The sequence below is a fragment of the Petromyzon marinus genome (assembly GCF_048934315.1).
Source record: "Petromyzon marinus isolate PM22_M1 ecotype Great Lakes invasive population chromosome 80 unlocalized genomic scaffold, UKy_Petmar_22M1.pri1.0 chr80_unloc.5, whole genome shotgun sequence".
In the NCBI taxonomy this organism is placed as follows: Eukaryota; Metazoa; Chordata; class Hyperoartia; order Petromyzontiformes; family Petromyzontidae; genus Petromyzon; species Petromyzon marinus.
This window is the reverse complement of record NW_027422633.1, coordinates 24249-42500: the sequence shown is the minus strand read 5'-3', so window position 1 is coordinate 42500 and position 18252 is coordinate 24249. Positions and strand designations below refer to the sequence as shown.

At 56.5% G+C, this 18252-nt stretch overlaps 1 protein-coding gene across 1 annotated transcript in view; it reads right to left on the bottom strand.

Annotated features, from left to right (window-relative positions):
• LOC142908381 (otogelin-like) overlaps window positions 1-14396 on the bottom strand; it is a 28343-nt gene extending 13947 nt beyond the window's left edge. The window contains exons 1-5 of the mRNA XM_076058953.1: window positions 14179-14396; window positions 10610-10656; window positions 10025-10257; window positions 6674-6806; window positions 1587-1800 (exon numbers count right to left, since the gene is read on the bottom strand). Coding sequence (XP_075915068.1) covers window positions 1587-1800; window positions 6674-6806; window positions 10025-10257; window positions 10610-10656; window positions 14179-14285 — 734 coding nt within the window. The 5' untranslated portion in view covers window positions 14286-14396. The remainder of the gene's footprint in view (window positions 1-1586; window positions 1801-6673; window positions 6807-10024; window positions 10258-10609; window positions 10657-14178) is intronic.
• Between the last annotated feature and the right edge of the window lie 3856 nt (window positions 14397-18252).

Genomic DNA, 18252 nt, shown 5'->3' with positions numbered 1-18252 from the left:
GGGTGGGTGTGTGGGTGAGTGGGTGGGTGGGTGGGTGTGTGGGTGTGTGGGTGAGTGGGTGGGTGGGTGTGTGGGTGAGTGGGTGGGTGGGTGTGTGGGTGCGTGGGTGTGTGGGTGGGTGGGTGTGTGGGTGGGTGTGTGGGTGGGTGTGTGGGTGTGTGTGTGGGTGTGGGTGTGTGGGTGGGTGTGTGGGTGGGTGTGTGGGTGTGTGTGTGGGTGTGGGTGTGTGGGTGGGTGTGTGGGTGTGTGGGTGGGTGGGGTGGGTGTGTGGGTGTGTGGGTGGGTGTGTGGGTGTGTGGGTGGGTGTGTGGGTGTGTGTGGGTGTGTGGGTGTGTGGGTGGGTGTGTAATGGGTGTGTGGGTGGGTGAGTGGGTGGGTGGGTGTGTGTGTGGGTGGGTGAGTGGGTGGGTGGGTGGGTGTGTGGGTGAGTGGGTGGGTGTGTGGGTGGGTGGGTGTGTGGGTGGGTGTGTGGGTGGGTGTGTAGGTGGGTGGGTGTGTGGGTGGGTAGGTGGGTGGTTAGGTGGGTGTGTGTGTGGGTGTGTGGGTGGGTGTGTGGGTGAGTGGGTGGGTGTGTGGGTGGGTGTGTGGGTGTGTGGGTGTGTGGGTGGGTGTGTGGGTGGGTGTGTGGGTGGGTGGGTGTGTGGGTGGGTGGGTGTGTGGGTGGGTGTGTGTGTGGGTGTGTGGGTGTGTGGGTGGGTGGGTGGGTGTGTGGGTGGGTGAGTGGGTGGGTGGGTGTGTGGGTGGGTGGGTGTGTGGGTGGGTGTGTGGGTGGGTGTGTGGGTGGGTGGGTGGGTGTGTGGGTGGGTGGGTGGGTGTGTGGGTGGGTGGGTGGGTGTGTGGGTGGGTGAGTGGGTGGGTGGGTGTGTGGGTGGGTGGGTGTGTGGGTGGGTGTGTGGGTGTGTGGGTGTGTGGGTGGGTGTGTGGGTGGGTGTGTGGGTGTGTGTGTGTGTGGGTGGGTGTGTGGGTGTGTGTGTGTGTGGGTGGGTGGGTGGGTGTGTGGGTGGGTGTGTGGGTGGGTGGGTGGGTGTGTGTGTGGGTGGGTGGGTGTGTGGGTGGGTAGGCGGTGTGTGGGTGGGTGGATGTGTGGGTGTGTGGGTGAGTGGGTGGGTGGGTGTGTGGGTGAGTGGGTGGGTGGGTGGGTGTGTGGGTGTGTGGGTGAGTGGGTGGGTGGGTGTGTGGGTGAGTGGGTGGGTGGGTGTGTGGGTGCGTGGGTGTGTGGGTGGGTGGGTGTGTGGGTGGGTGTGTGGGTGGGTGTGTGGGTGTGTGGGTGAGTGGGTGGGTGGGTGTGTGGGTGAGTGGGTGGGTGGGTGTGTGGGTGCGTGGGTGTGTGGGTGGGTGGGTGTGTGGGTGGGTGTGTGGGTGGGTGTGTGGGTGTGTGTGTGGGTGTGGGTGTGTGGGTGGGTGTGTGGGTGGGTGTGTGGGTGTGGGTGTGGGTGTGTGGGTGGGTGTGTGGGTGTGTGGGTGGGTGTGGGTGGGTGTGTGGGTGTGTGTGTGGGTGTGGGTGTGTGGGTGGGTGTGTGGGTGGGTGTGTGGGTGGGTGGGTGTGTGGGTGGGTGAGTGGGTGGGTGGGTGGGGGTCTCTCTCACGTGAAGTCGTCAAGGGCGTTGTCAGTGTGCGATCCGCACAGCCCCAGGGTGGGAGGGGAGGGGCCCCCGGCCCCCGCGGGGGGTCCCAGCTGCAGATAGAGCCTGGCCCCGCCCCCCGCCCCCCCGCGCTCCATCTCCACGGTCACGTGGTGCGGGGGGGCGGAGACTCGCAGCAGCAGGAAGAGGGAGGAGGCGGCAGCCACGCGCACCGCCCCTGGCACGCCCACAGAGAGACACAGAGACCCATAGAGACCCACAGACTCATAGAGACCCACAGGCCCATAGAGACCCATAGAGACCCACAGACCCATAGAGACCCACAGGCCCATAGAGACCCATGGAGACCCACAGGCCCATAGAGACTCATAGAGACCCACAGACTCATAGAGACCCACAGGCCCATAGAGACCCATAGAGACCCACAGACCCATAGAGACCCACAGACTCATAGAGACCCATAAAGACCCACAGACTCATAGAGACCCACAGACTCATAGAGACCCATAGAGACTCACAGACTCATAGAGACCCATGGAGACTCACAGACTCATAGAGACCCACAGGCCCATAGAGACCCATGGAGACCCACAGGCCCATAGAGACTCATAGAGACCCACAGACTCATAGAGACCCACAGGCCCATAGAGACCCATAGAGACCCACAGACCCATAGAGACCCACAGACTCATAGAGACCCATAAAGACCCACAGACTCATAGAGACCCACAGACTCATAGAGACCCATAGAGACTCACAGACTCATAGAGACCCATGGAGACTCACAGACTCATAGAGACCCACAGGCCCATAGAGACCCATGGAGACCCACAGGCCCATAGAGACTCATAGAGACCCACAGACTCATAGAGACCCACAGACTCATAGAGACCCATAAAGACCCACAGACTCATAGAGACCCACAGACTCATAGAGACCCATAGAGACTCACAGACTCATAGAGACCCATGGAGACTCACAGACTCATAGAGACCCACAGGCCCATAGAGACCCATGGAGACCCACAGGCCCATAGAGACTCATAGAGACCCACAGACTCATAGAGACCCACAGACTCATAGAGACCCATAAAGACCCACAGACTCATAGAGACCCACAGACTCATAGAGACCCATAGAGACTCACAGACTCATAGAGACCCATGGAGACTCACAGACTCATAGAGACCCACAGGCCCATAGAGACCCATGGAGACCCACAGGCCCATAGAGACCCATAGAGACACACAGACTCATAGAGACACACAGACTCATAGAGACCCATAGAGACTCACAGACTCATAGAGACTCACAGGCCCATAGAGACCCATAGAGACCCACAGACTCATAGAGACCCACAGACTCATAGAGACTCACAGACTCATCACACAGAGAGACACAGAGACCCATAGAGACCCACAGGCCCATAGAGACCCATAGAGACACACAGACTCATAGAGACCCACAGACTCATAGAGACACACAGACTCATCACACAGAGAGACACAGAGACCCATAGAGACCCACAGGCCCATAGAGACCCATAGAGACCCACAGACTCATAGAGACCCATAGAGACACACAGACCCATAGAGACCCACAGACTCATGACAAAGAGACCCATAGAGACCCACAGACTCACCACACAGAGACCCACAGACCCATAGAGCCCCACAGACCCATAGAGACCCACAGACTCATCACACAGAGACTCATAGAGACTCACAGACTCATAGAGACCCATAGACTCATCACACAGAGAGACACAGAGACTCATAGAGACTCACAGGCTCATAGAGACCCAAAGACTCATCACACAGAGATACACAGAGACCCATAGAGACGCACAGACTCAGAGACCCACAGACTCATCAAACAGAGAGACACAGAGACCCATAGAGACCCACAGACTCATACAGACACACAGAGACCCACAGACTCATACAGACACACAGACTCACCACACAGAGACCCACAGACGCATAGAGACCCACAGACTCACCACACATAGACCCACAGACTCACCACACAGAGACCCACAGACTCACCACACAGAGAGCCACAGACTCACCACACAGAGACCCATAGACTCACCACACAGAGACCCACAGACTCACCACACAGAGACCCACAGACTCACCACACAGAGACCCACAAACTCACCACAAAGAGACCCACAGACTCACCACACAGAGACCCACAGACTCACCACACAGAGACCCACAGACTCACCACACAGAGACCCACAGACTCACCACACAGAGACCCACAGACTCACCACACAGAGACCCACAGACTCATCACACAGAGACCTACAGACTCACCACACAGAGACCCACAGACTCACCACACAGAGACCCACAGACTCATCACACAGAGACCCACAGACTCACCACACAGAGACCCACAGACTCACCACACAGAGACCCACAGACTCACTACACAGAGACCCACATACTCACCACACAGAGACCCACAGACTCACCACACAGAGACCCACAGACTCACCACACAGAGACCCACAGACTCACCACACAGAGACCCACAGACTCACCACCACACAGAGACCCACAGACTCACCACACAGAGACCCACAGACTCACCACACAGAGACCCACAGACTCACCACACAGAGACCCACAGACTCACCACAGAGACCCACAGACTCACCACACAGAGACCCACAGACTCACCACACAGAGACCCACAGACTCACCACACAGAGACCCACAGACTCACCACAGAGACCCACAGACTCACCACACAGAGACCCACAGACTCACCACACAGAGACCCACAGACTCACCACACAGAGACCCACAGAGTCACCACACAGAGACCCACATACTCACCACACAGAGACCCACAGACTCACCACACAGAGACCCACAGACTCACCACACAGAGACCCACAGACTCACCACACAGAGACCCACAGACTCACCACCACACAGAGACCCACAGACTCACCACGCAGAGACCCACAGACTCACCACACAGAGACCCACAGACTCACCACACAGAGACCCACAGACTCACCACACAGAGACCCACAGACTCACCACAGAGACCCACAGACTCACCACACAGAGACCCACAGACTCACCACACAGAGACCCACAGACTCACCACACAGTGACCCACAGACTCACCACACAGAGACCCACAGACTCACCACACAGAGACCCACAGACTCACCACACAGAGACCCACAGACTCACCACACAGAGACCCACAGACTCACCACAGAGACCCACAGACTCACCACACAGAGACCCACAGACTCACCACACAGAGACCCACAGACTCACCACACAGTGACCCACAGACTCACCACAGAGACCCACAGACTCACCACACAGAGACCCACAGACTCACCACCACACAGAGACCCACAGACTCACCACACAGAGACCCACAGAGTCACCACACAGAGACCCACATACTCACCACACAGAGACCCACAGACTCACCATCACACAGAGACCCACAGACTCACCACACAGAGACCCACAGACTCACCACACAGAGACCCACAGACTCACCACCACACAGAGACCCACAGACTCACCACACAGAGACCCACAGACTCACCACACAGAGACCCACAGACTCACCACACAGAGAAGACCCACAGACTCACCACAGAGACCCACAGACTCACCACACAGAGACCCACAGACTCACCACACAGAGACCCACAGACTCACCACACAGTGACCCACAGACTCACCACACAGAGACCCACAGACTCACCACACAGAGACCCACAGACTCACCACACAGAGACCCACAGACTCACCACACAGAGACCCACAGACTCACCACAGAGACCCACAGACTCACCACACAGAGACCCACAGACTCACCACACAGAGACCCACAGACTCACCACACAGTGACCCACAGACTCACCACAGAGACCCAGAGACTCACCACACAGAGACCCACAGACTCACCACCACACAGAGACCCACAGACTCACCACACAGTGACCCACAGACTCACCACAGAGACCCACAGACTCACCACACAGAGACCCACAGACTCACCACCACACAGAGACCCACAGACTCACCACACAGAGACCCACAGACTCACCACACAGAGACCCACAGACTCACCACACAGAGACCCACAGACTCACCACACAGAGACCCACAGACTCACCACACAGAGACCCACAGACTCACCACACAGAGACCCACAGACTCACCACACAGAGACCCACAGATTCACCACACAGAGACCCACAGACTCACCACACAGAGACCCACAGACTCACCACACAGAGACCCACAGACTCAGCACACAGAGACCCACAGACTCACCACACAGAGACCCACAGACTCACCACACAGAGACCCACAGACTCACCACACAGATACCCACAGACTCACCACACATAGACCTGCAGACTCACCACACAGAGACCCACAGACTCAGCACACAGAGACCCACAGACTCACCACACAGAGACCCACAGACTCAGCACACAGAGACCCACAGACTCACCACACAGAGACCTGCAGACTCACCACACAGAGACCCACAGACTCATCACACAGAGACCCACAGACTCACCACACAGAGACCCACAGACTCACCACACAGAGACCCACAGACTCACCACACAGATACCCACAGACTCACCACACATAGACCTGCAGACTCACCACACAGAGACCCACAGACTCACCACACAGATACCCACAGACTCACCACACAGAGACCCACAGACTCAGCACACAGAGACCCACAGACTCACCACACAGAGACCTGCAGACTCACCACACAGAGACCCACAGACTCACCACACAGAGACCCACAGACTCACCACACAGAGACCCACAGACTCACCACACAGAGACCCACAGACTCACCACACAGATACCCACAGACTCACCACACATAGACCTGCAGACTCACCACACAGAGACCCACAGACTCAGCACACAGAGACCCACAGACTCACCACACAGAGACCCACAGACTCAGCACACAGAGACCCACAGACTCCCAGTTAGAGCCCCGACCCCGCCCCTCCCCCCGACCCCGCCCCTCCCCCCGACCCCGCCCCTCCCCCCTCACCGTCGTCGTAGGGGATGGAGACGCGGGTGAGGGAGCCCACGATGACGTCACCCGCCCGCGTCACGGTCACGTGACTGCCCACTCTGTCCCCAACCATCACGGACACGGCCTGCACGCAAACCTCGCTCAGAGACTGGGGGCGGGGAGGGGGGGAGGGGTGGGGGGGGGAGAGGGGGGGGGGAGGGAGAGGGGGGGGAGGGGTGGGGGGGAGGGAGGGGGGCGGAGGGCAGGGAGAGGGGGAGAGGAGGGGGTGGAATTTACATCAGCAGGCAACAACTCTAATAGAGATCCTACAGACTCACACAGAGACTCACACAGAGACCCAGAGACACCCACCGAGAGACTCACACAGAGACTCACACAGAGACCCACAGAGACTCATACAGAGACCCAGAGAGACTCACACAGAGACTCACACAGAGACTCATACAGAGACCCACAGACACCCACAGAGACCCACATAGACTCACACAGAGACTCACACAGAGACCCACAGAGACCCACAGAGACTCACACAGAGACTCACACAGAGACCCACAGAGACTCACACAGAGACTCACACAGAGACCCACAGAGACTCACACAGAGACTCACACAGAGACCCACAGAGACTCACACAGAGACTCACACAGAGACCCACAGAGACTCACACAGAGACTCACACAGAGACCCACAGAGACTCACACAGAGACCCACAGAGACTCACACAGAGACCCACAGACTCATACAGAGACTCACACAGAGACTCACACAGAGACCCAGAGACACCCACCGAGAGACTCATACAGAGACTCAGACAGAGACTCATACAGAGACCTACAGACACCCACAGAGACCCACATAGACTCACACAGAGACTCACACAGAGACCCACAGAGACCCACAGAGACTCACACAGAGACTCACACAGAGACCCACAGAGACTCACACAGAGACTCACACAGAGACCCACAGAGACTCACACAGAGACTCACACAGAGACCCACAGAGACTCACACAGAGACCCACAGAGACTCACACAGAGACCCAGAGACACCCACCGAGAGACTCATACAGAGACTCAGACAGAGACTCATACAGAGACCTACAGACACCCACAGAGACCCACATAGACTCACACAGAGACTCACACAGAGACCCACAGAGACCCACAGAGACTCACACAGAGACTCACACAGAGACCCACAGAGACTCACACAGAGACTCACACAGAGACCCACAGAGACTCACACAGAGACTCACACAGAGACCCACAGAGACTCACACAGAGACCCACAGAGACTCACACAGAGACCCAGAGACACCCACCGAGAGACTCATACAGAGACTCAGACAGAGACTCATACAGAGACCTACAGAGACTTACAGAGACCCACAGAGACTCACACAGACACCCACAGAGACACACAGAGACTCACACAGAGACCCAGAGACACCCACCGAGAGACTCATACAGAGACTCAGACAGAGACTCATACAGAGACCTACAGAGACTTACAGAGACTTACAGAGACCCACAGAGACTCATAAAGAGACCCACAGAGACCCACAGAGACTCATACAGAGACCTACAGACACCCACAGAGACCCACATAGACTCACACAGAGACTCACACAGAGACCCACAGAGACCCACAGAGACTCACACAGAGACTCACACAGAGACCCACAGAGACTCACACAGAGACTCACACAGAGACCCACAGAGACTCACACAGAGACTCACACAGAGACCCACAGAGACTCACACAGAGACCCACAGAGACTCACACAGAGACCCACAGAGACTCATACAGAGACTCACACAGAGACTCACACAGAGACCCAGAGACACCCACCGAGAGACTCATACAGAGACTCAGACAGAGACTCATACAGAGACCTACAGAGACTTACAGAGACTTACAGAGACCCAGAGAGACTCATACAGAGACTCATACAGAGATTCATACAGAGACTCATACAGAGACCTAGAGAGACTCATACAGAGACTCATACAGAGACCCACAGAGACTCACACAGAGATCCACAGAGACCCACAGACACCCACAGACACCCACAGAGACTCATACAGAGACCCACAGAGACTCACAGAGACCCACAGAGACCCACAGAGACTCACAGAGACCCAGAGAAACTCATACAGAGACGCATACAGAGACTCACAGACACCCACAGAGACTCACAGAGACCCAGAGAAACTCATACAGAGACTCACAGACACCCATAGAGACCCACAGAGAACAACAGACACCCACAGACACCCACAGACCCACAGAGACCCACAGACACCCACAGACACACACAGACACACACAGACACCCACAGAGACTCACAGAGACCCACAGACACCCACAGAGACCCACAGACACTCACAGACACCCATAGAGACTCACAGACACCCACAGAGACCCACAGACACCCACAGAGACCCACAGACACTCACAGACACCCACAGACCCACACAGACACCCACAGACACCCACAGACACCCACACAGACCCACAGAGACCCACAGAGACCCACACAGAGACTCACAGAGACCCACAGACACCCACAGAGACCCACAGAGACCCACACAGAGACCCTCAGAGACCCTCAGAGACCCACAGAGACCCACAGACACCCACAGAGACCCACAGAGACCCACACAGAGACCCTCAGAGACCCTCAGAGACCCACAGAGACCCACAGAGACTCATAGACACCCACAGACACCCACAGAGACCCACAGACACCCACAGAGACCCACAGACACCCACACAGACACCCACAGAGACCCACAGACACCCACAGAGACCCACAGAGACCCACACAGACACCCACAGAGACCCACAGAGACCCACAGACACCCACAGAGACCCACAGACACCCACAGACACCCATAGAGACCCACAGACACCCACACAGACACCCACAGAGACACACAGAGACCCACAGAGACCCACAGAGACACACAGACACCCACAGACACCCACAGAGACACACAGAGACCCACAGAGACACACAGACACCCACAGAGACCCACAGAGACCCACAGAGACCCACAGACACCCATAGAGACCCACAGAGACCCACAGACACTCACAGACACCCACAGAGACTCACAGAGACCCACAGACACTCACAGACACCCACAGAGACCCACAGAGACCCACAGAGACCCACAGAGACCCACAGAGACCCACAGACACCCACAGAGACCCACAGAGACCCATAGAGACCCATAGAGACCCACAGAGACCCACAGAGACCCACACAGACACCCACAGAGACCCACAGACCCACACAGAGACTCATAGACACCCATAGAGACCCACAGAGACCCTCAGAGACCAGCCAGGTGCTCACCACGGAGCAAGGTGCTGTGTGCAGTGTGATGACGACGCTGGGCGGTGCTGATGACGACGAGCTGGTGGTGGACGAGGTGGAGGAGGAGGAGGTGGACGAGGTGGACGAGGAGGAGGAGGTGGAGCTGTCCGCCCCGTGAGTCTTCACGAGGACGTAGTCCCCCGGCAGGGACAGCGTGAAGACGGAGCCGTCAAACGTGGTCACGTGGGTGTCTCCTATCACAGAGCACTCGGCTGGGGGGAGAGAGACACGGGGGGGGGGAGAGACACGGTGAGACACGGGAGGGAGAGACACGGGGGGAGACACGGGGGGAGACACGGGGGGAGACACGGGGGGAGACACGGGGGGGAGACACGGGGGGAGACACGGTGAGACACGGTGAGACACGGTGAGACACGGGAGGGGGAGACACGGGGGGGAGAGACGGGGGGGGGAGGAGACACAGGGGGAGACACAGTGAGACACGGGGGGAAACATGGGGGGAGACACGGGGGGCAGACACGGGGGGGAGACACGGGGGGGGGGAGACACGGGGGGGGGGGAGACGGGGGGGAGACACGGGGGGGGGGGAGACAGGAGACTCACCGGGACACAGGTGCTCCGTGCAGTTCCACTGTCCGGCTAAACACACGCTGAGACACGGAGACAGCAAGTGGATACCTGTGAGTGCGTGTATCAACGTGTGCGAGTGTCTGGGTGTGTGAGCCCCTACCTCCTCGTGGTGCTGGACGGCAACGCTGTGGTGGGAAGTGCCGTGGGCGGAGGGCCAACTCAAATTGGCCAATCCCCTCGTGGCGTCTGTGACCACCACAGCGGCCAAACGGGGGCTCTGGACAGGTACGAGGGGCTGGTGACCCCTCCACCTTCAATTAATTACCACCAAACCCACGATTTAAAAATCTAACTAAGCTTGTGCCGGAGGCTCCGGGGGGACAGGCGTCTGTGACGTCTCCTGGCCAAACCCCATTTGGCGGAGCCAGGAGATTGAATCTCTACCCTCGGCGCTCCTCCAGAAACAACGAAAAGCCACTGCGGGTGGCCACGTGGAATGTTCTAACGCTCATGGCGGAGGAAAGGCTGCCACTCCTCTGTCGGGAGCTGGACCGGTACCGCCTGGATCTCTGTGGCATTCAGGAGGTCCGGTGGACCGGCTCTGTCTCCTGCCACCATGAGGGGTGGACAGTCCTCTACTCGGGGCAGCAGACTGCCAAACAGCAGGGTGTGGCTCTTCTTCTGAACAAAAGAATGAAGGGGGCGTGGGAGCGTGGCGGTGAGGTGTGGGAAGCTGTAAGCCCCAGGCTACTTTGGGCTCGCCTTCCCATCAACCGGAGGCGAGGAGTGGTGGTCATCGTTACTTATGCCCCCCCGAAAACGAACATCCGTGGAGGGATGCAGGCAAAGCCGATGAGTCAGATGCCTTCTATGACCTCCTGTCACAGGTGCTGGCTAAAGTGGCCCCTCGGGATAGAGTCATCTTGTTGGGTGACTTGACTGACACCAGGACCTACCGTGGAGCTGATCTGCCCTCTGACCATCGACTAGTCATCTGTAAGATGCGCCTGCCATTCTTCCACTCCGGTGGTGGGTGTACACCCAGGACGCCATTCCAACGTAATCTGATGAAAGTTGTGAGAATTTCATCATCGTTTGCGGCTGGGGTTGGCATCGTCCTCCACTCCTGATGTCGAGGGTAAATGGGAGAGGTTTAGGACTGTGACTCATGCAGCTGCAATGGCTGCTTTGGGTACGCGGTCCAGACCTCCCCAGAGACCCTGGCTGACAGAGGAGGTGTTCAGGATAGTTGAGAAAAAGCGACAGGCCCACTGTCATTGACTACAGAATCCCACGTCAGAGAATGAGGAGGCTTACCGCAGCCTTCACTCGGAGGTTCTGAGAGCCGTGAGGCGCTGCAAGGATGGGTGGTGGTCGTGGGTTGCTGAGGAGATGGAGTCTGCCTCAATGGCCCACGATCACAAATCTCTATTTAACTCCATCAAAAAAGTAACCTGCAGCACCACACCTATTACCATCATTAGGGGAAGGAACAGTGATCCAATCTCCAACCCCCAGGAACAGGTTTGCAGATTTGCTGAGCATTTCTGTGAGGTCCTGGGGGAGGGAAAATCCCTCAGCCAGGAAAACATCGTGGCAAAAGTGGGGATGACCCTGCTGAGGCTGCGGTGCCTCAAATATTGGAGGTCACCCCTGTGAGTGGCTGGCTGAGGTGCCATCTGTTGAGGAAGTACTGAAGGTGATCCAGAGTCTGAGACCAGGAAAGGCACTGGGCAGAGATGATATCCCAAGCGAAATGCCGAGGGAGGGTGGCGTTTGTGCGCAGACTGCCCTATATGGCATTATAACAACAGTCTGGACCACTGGACAGGTTCCGGAGGATTGGAAAGATGCCCTGGTGGTCACCCTCTTTAAGAAGGGGGACCGCACAGACTGTAACAACTACAGGGGCATCTCACTCCTCAGTGTGCCGGGAAAGGTCCTGGCAAGGATTATTCAGCATCGCCTTGCCAGGCACGCTGAGGAGAGGCTTGCAGAGCCCCACTGCGGTTTCAGGAAAGGGCGGTCCTGCACAGATGCCATATTTTCTGTCCGTCTGCTGCAGCAGAGGTGTAGGGAATTCCAACAAGACCTACATCTCCGCTTTATTCACCTGGTCAAGGCCTATGATACCATCAGTAGGCCTGGGTTCTGGGTTGTTCGTCGTGCTTTTGGAGTACCTGACCCTCTGCTCACGATCATTAAGGACCTTCATGATGGTGAGCGGGCCCGGGTAAAACTACGTGGCCAGGAGTCAGAGCCATTCCCTGTACACCTTGGAGTGCGACAGGGATGTCCTCTGGCTCCCACATTATTTAACATCTATTTTGACCACGTAGTTCGTGAAGCCTTCAATAGCTGTACCGGGGAATCTCCATATGGTACAGATATAATGGGAGGCTGATCGATGCCCAGGTGTGGTCAAGGGATGGCTCCCTATTGCTCAAACACGTTATGTATGCTGATGATTTGGTGATAGCTGCTCATTCAGAGGAGGAGTTGAAGACGCTGCTGCTGAGGCTGGAGCGTGCCACTAAGAGGTGGGGCCTTACCATCAGCCCCACCAAAACTAAGCACTTGCCTGGGTATTTTGTACCATCGGACACTCCACCCCCACAACTCCCAATCGGTGATGGGGCAGTTTTGGAGAGAGTGGAGAGCTTCCCATACCTGGGAAGTGTGGTTATGACCGGCTCCAGTTTAACAGCAGAGGTCTCACTCCAAATCAGTCGAGCGGCAATATCTTTTCATCAGTTACGTAACGCTATGTGGAAGCTACCTGGTCTGTCGCTCCGCACTAAGCTTCTGGTCTTCTCGGCCACGGTCATTCCCTCCCTTCTCTACGTGGACCCCCTAATGGAACATCTTCGCCGGTTAGAAACATTTAGGCTGGCCTGCCTATGATCCATCCTGGGTTTAACCAGACTGGATTGTGTGAGGAGCTCACAAATCCTTGAAAGATCTGGGCAAGGTCCCATCGGTGAGCTCCTCCGGCGGGCAAGGCTGCGATGGCTGGGTCATGTAGCCCGCATGCCCAGCCACCGCATGCCAAAACAGCTTTTGTTAGGCCGGATCGAGGGGGCTAAACGGGCGCGGCACGGGCTAGAGAAGAGATGGAGTGATGTGGTACAGGAGGACGTGGAGCTGAGTGGACTTGCCGATGACCGGTACCAGCGGTGTCAAGATCGGCCTCTGTGGAGGAGGCTCGTGAAGGACGCTACTGGGCAGTTGGAGGCAGTCGCCCTCCAACAACAACGGAGGGTGGAGGAGCGACGCTCAGAACAACGAGCGGAGCGCCGGGTAGCTAAAGCACAGCAGGTTGGCACAGTAGGGGGCACAGGTGGTGCATCAGCCAGTCATCTCAGTCAGTCGACCCGTGGCACCTGGGTCTGCCCCGTGACCTCCTGCCAGCGGGCGTTCGACACTTCACGTGGCCTCAGGGTGCACATAGCCTGGCACAAGCATCGTGGTGACGTCACCGCCACTTAGTGGCGAATGGCGGTTGTTGTTGTATGTACCACTGTGTGTATGTGTATGTACCACTGTATGTGTGTGTATGTGTGTGTGTGTATGTGTGTGTGTATGTATGTGTGTGTATGTACCATTGCCCGCAGCCCTCATTGAGGACGGTTCCAGCGGGGAACACCGCTCTTTGATACACACAGGGGCACTCAGAGGGGTGGATACACACCCCAGCCTCCATCACCATCCCTACACACACAGTGACACACACACACACAGTGACACACACACACACACAGTGACACACACACACAGGGGCACTCAGAGGGGTGGATACACACCCCAGCCTCCATCACCATCCCTACACACACAGTGACACACACACACAGTGACACACACACACACAGTGACACACACAGTGACACACACACAGTGACACACACACAGTGACACACACACAGTGACACACACACAGTGACACACACACAGTGACACACACACACACAGGGGCACTCAGAGGGGTGGATACACACACCAGCCTCCATCACCATCCCTACACACACAGTGACACACACACACAGTGACACACACAGTGACACACACACACAGTGACACACACAGTGACACACACAGCGGCACTCAGAGGGGTGGATACACACCCCAGCCTCCATCACCATCCCTACACACACAGTGACACACACACACACAGTGACACACACACACACAGTGACACACACACACACAGTGACACACACAGTGACACACACACACACAGGGGCACTCAGAGGGGTGGATACACACCCCAGCCTCCATCACCATCCCTACACACACAGTGACACACACAGTGACACACACACAGGGGCACTCAGAGGGGTGGATACACACCCCAGCCTCCATCACCATCCCTACACACACAGTGACACACACAGTGACACACACACACAGTGACACACACACACAGTGACAAAGACAAAGATCCCCCATATAGCCTTAACAGACTGTAGGGGCAAGTGCTGTTAGCGAGCACCTATGAAGGCCGGAACGGTACACGAGGGGGTGGGTGGCCAGCACCACGCCCGACCGCCTTTGTCTCCCTAGTGGCAATGTTTACACACCGCACCAGGTACTCATTTGAGGCTGAGTCGACCTAGGGGAGGCCCGGGACCGGTTCAGATAATCGTCACTGGTGTTGGCCGTGAGCGGGAATCGAACCCGGGTCGCCAGGTTCATAGCGCAGCGCGCTAACCGCTACACTATCGCTCCCCACTCACACACAGTGACACACACAGTGACACACACACAGTGACACACACACACACAGTGACACATACACACAGTGACACACACAGTGACACACACACACAGTGACACATACACAGAGACATACACACACAGTGACACACACACACAGTGACACACACACACACAGTGACACATACACAGAGACACACACACACAGTGACACACACACACAGTGACACATACACAGTGACACATACACAGTGACACACACACACAGTGACACACACAGTGACACACACACACAATGACACACACACACACAGTGACACATACACAGAGACACACACACACAGTGACACACACACAGTGACAGAGACACGCACAGAGATGATTCTGATGATACTGCTGATGATGATGATTGTAATGATGCTGCTGCGGATGATGATTCTGATGACGATGATCCTGATGATGATTCTGATGCTGCTGATGCTGATGCTGCTGCCGCTGATGCTGCTCATCCTGATGATGATTCTGATGATCCTGATGATGATTCTGATGCTGCTGATGCTGATGCTGCTGCCGCTGATGCTGCTGATCCTGATGATGATTCTGATGATGATGATGATCCTGATGATGATTCTGCTGCTGCTGCTGATGCTGATACCTTCAGGGCAGTAGCATCCGTCCAGGCAGCGAGGGAAGGCGGGAGACATGGACTCCGCACACTGCCGGCAGGAGGTTGACGCAGTGGTGGAGGAGGTGGTGGAGGTGGTGGAGGTGGAGGTGGTGGAGGTGGTGGTGGAGGTGGAGGAGGTGGTGGAGGGGGTGGAGGAGGTGGAGGAGGTGGTGGAGGTGGTGGTGGTGGGGGTGGTGGTGGAGGTGGTGGAGGGGGTGGTGGAGGTGGTGGAGGGGGTGGAGGTGGAGGTGGTGGAGGTGGTGGAGGTGGTGGTGGTGGAGGAGGTGGTGGAGGGGGTGGAGGTGGTGGAGGTGGTGGAGGGGGTGGAGGCGGTGGAGGCGCTGGTGGAGGTGGAGGTGGTGGAGGTGTGGCAGCAGTTGATGCAGTCACGGTAGACGAGACCTGCACCACAACGTGGTACTAACAACAACATCATCATCAGCAACATCAGCAGCAACATCATCAGCAACATCATCATCATCAGCAACATCAGCATCATCAGCAACATCATCATCAGCAGTATCATCATCCTTTGTTAATGTGGTGATGGTGTTGGTGATGGTGGTGATGGTGGTGATGATGATGGTGGTGGTGGTGATGGTGGTGGTGGTGGTGATGATGATGATGGTGATGGTGGTGATGGTGGTGGTGGTGGTGATGGTGGTGATTGTAGTGGTGGTGATGGTGGTGATGGTTGTGGCGGTGGTGGTGATGGTGGTGATGGTGGTGGTGATGGTGGTGATTGTAGTGGTGGTGATGGTGGTGATGGTAGTGGTGGTGATGGTGGTGATGGTGGTGGTGATGGTAGTGGTTGGTGATGGTGGTGATGGTGGTGATGATGGTGATGGTGATGATGGTGATGGTGATGATGGTGATGATGGTGATGGTGTTGGTGATGGTGGTGATGATGATGGTGATGGTAGTGGTGGTGATGGTGGTGGTGATGATGGTGATGGTGGTGGTGGTGATGGTGGTGGTGGTGGTGATGGTGGTGATTGTAGTGGTGGTGATGGTGGTGATGGTTGTGGCGGTGGTGGTGATGGTGGTGATGGTGGTGGTGATGGTGGTGATTGTAGTGGTGGTGATGGTGGTGATGGTAGTGGTGGTGATGGTGGTGATGGTGGTGGTGATGGTAGTGGTTGGTGATGGTGGTGATGATGGTGATGGTGATGATGGTGATGGTGATGATGGTAATGATGGTGATGGTGTTGGTGATGGTGGTGATGATGATGGTGATGGTGGTGATGGTGGTGGTGGTGATGATGATGGTGGTGATGGTGATAATGATGGTGGTGTTGGTGGTGGTGGTGATGGTGGTGTTGATGGTGATTATGATGGTGGTGATGGTGATGATGGTGATGATGGTGATGGTGGTGTTGGTGATGGTGGTGGTGGTGGTGATGGTGGTGATGGTGGTGATGGTGATGGTGGTGGTAGTGGTGGTGATGGTGATGGTGGTGGTGGTGGTGGTGATGGTGGTGATGGTGGTGGTGGTGATGATGGTGATGGTGGTGATGGTGGTGATGGTGATGGTGGCGATGGTGGTGATGATGGTGATAGTGTTGGTGATGGTGGTGATGGTGATGATGGTGGTGATGGTGGTGATGGTGGTGATGGTGGTGATTGTGGTGATGGTGGTGATGGTGATGATGGTGGTGATGGTGGTGATGGTGGTGATGGTGGTGATTGTGGTGGTGGTGGTGGTGGTGATGGTGGTGATGGTGGTGATGGTGATGGTGGTGGTAGTGGTGGTGATGGTGATGGTGGTGGTGGTGATGGTGGTGATGGTGGTGGTGGTGATGGTGGTGATGGTGGTGATGGTGATGGTGGCGATGGTGGTGATGATGGTGATAGTGTTGGTGATGGTGGTGATGGTGGTGATGGTGGTGATGGTGGTGATGGTGATGATGGTGGTGATGGTGGTGATGGTGGTGATGGTGGTGATTGTGGTGATGGTGGTGATGGTGGTGATTGTGGTGATTGTGGTGATTGTGGTGATGGTGATGATGATGGTGGTGATGGTGATGGTGGTGTTGGTGGTGATGGTGGTGATGGTGATGGTGGTGATGGTAGTGGTGGTGATGGTGGTGATGGTGGTGGTGATGGTAGTGGTTGGTGATGGTGGTGATGGTGGTGATGATGGTGATGGTGATGATGGTGATGGTGATGATGGTGATGATGGTGTTGGTGATGGTGGTGATGATGATGGTGATGGTAGTGGTGGTGATGGTGGTGGTGATGGTAGTGGTGGTAGTGATGGTGGTGATGGTGGTGGTGGTGATGGTGATGATGATGG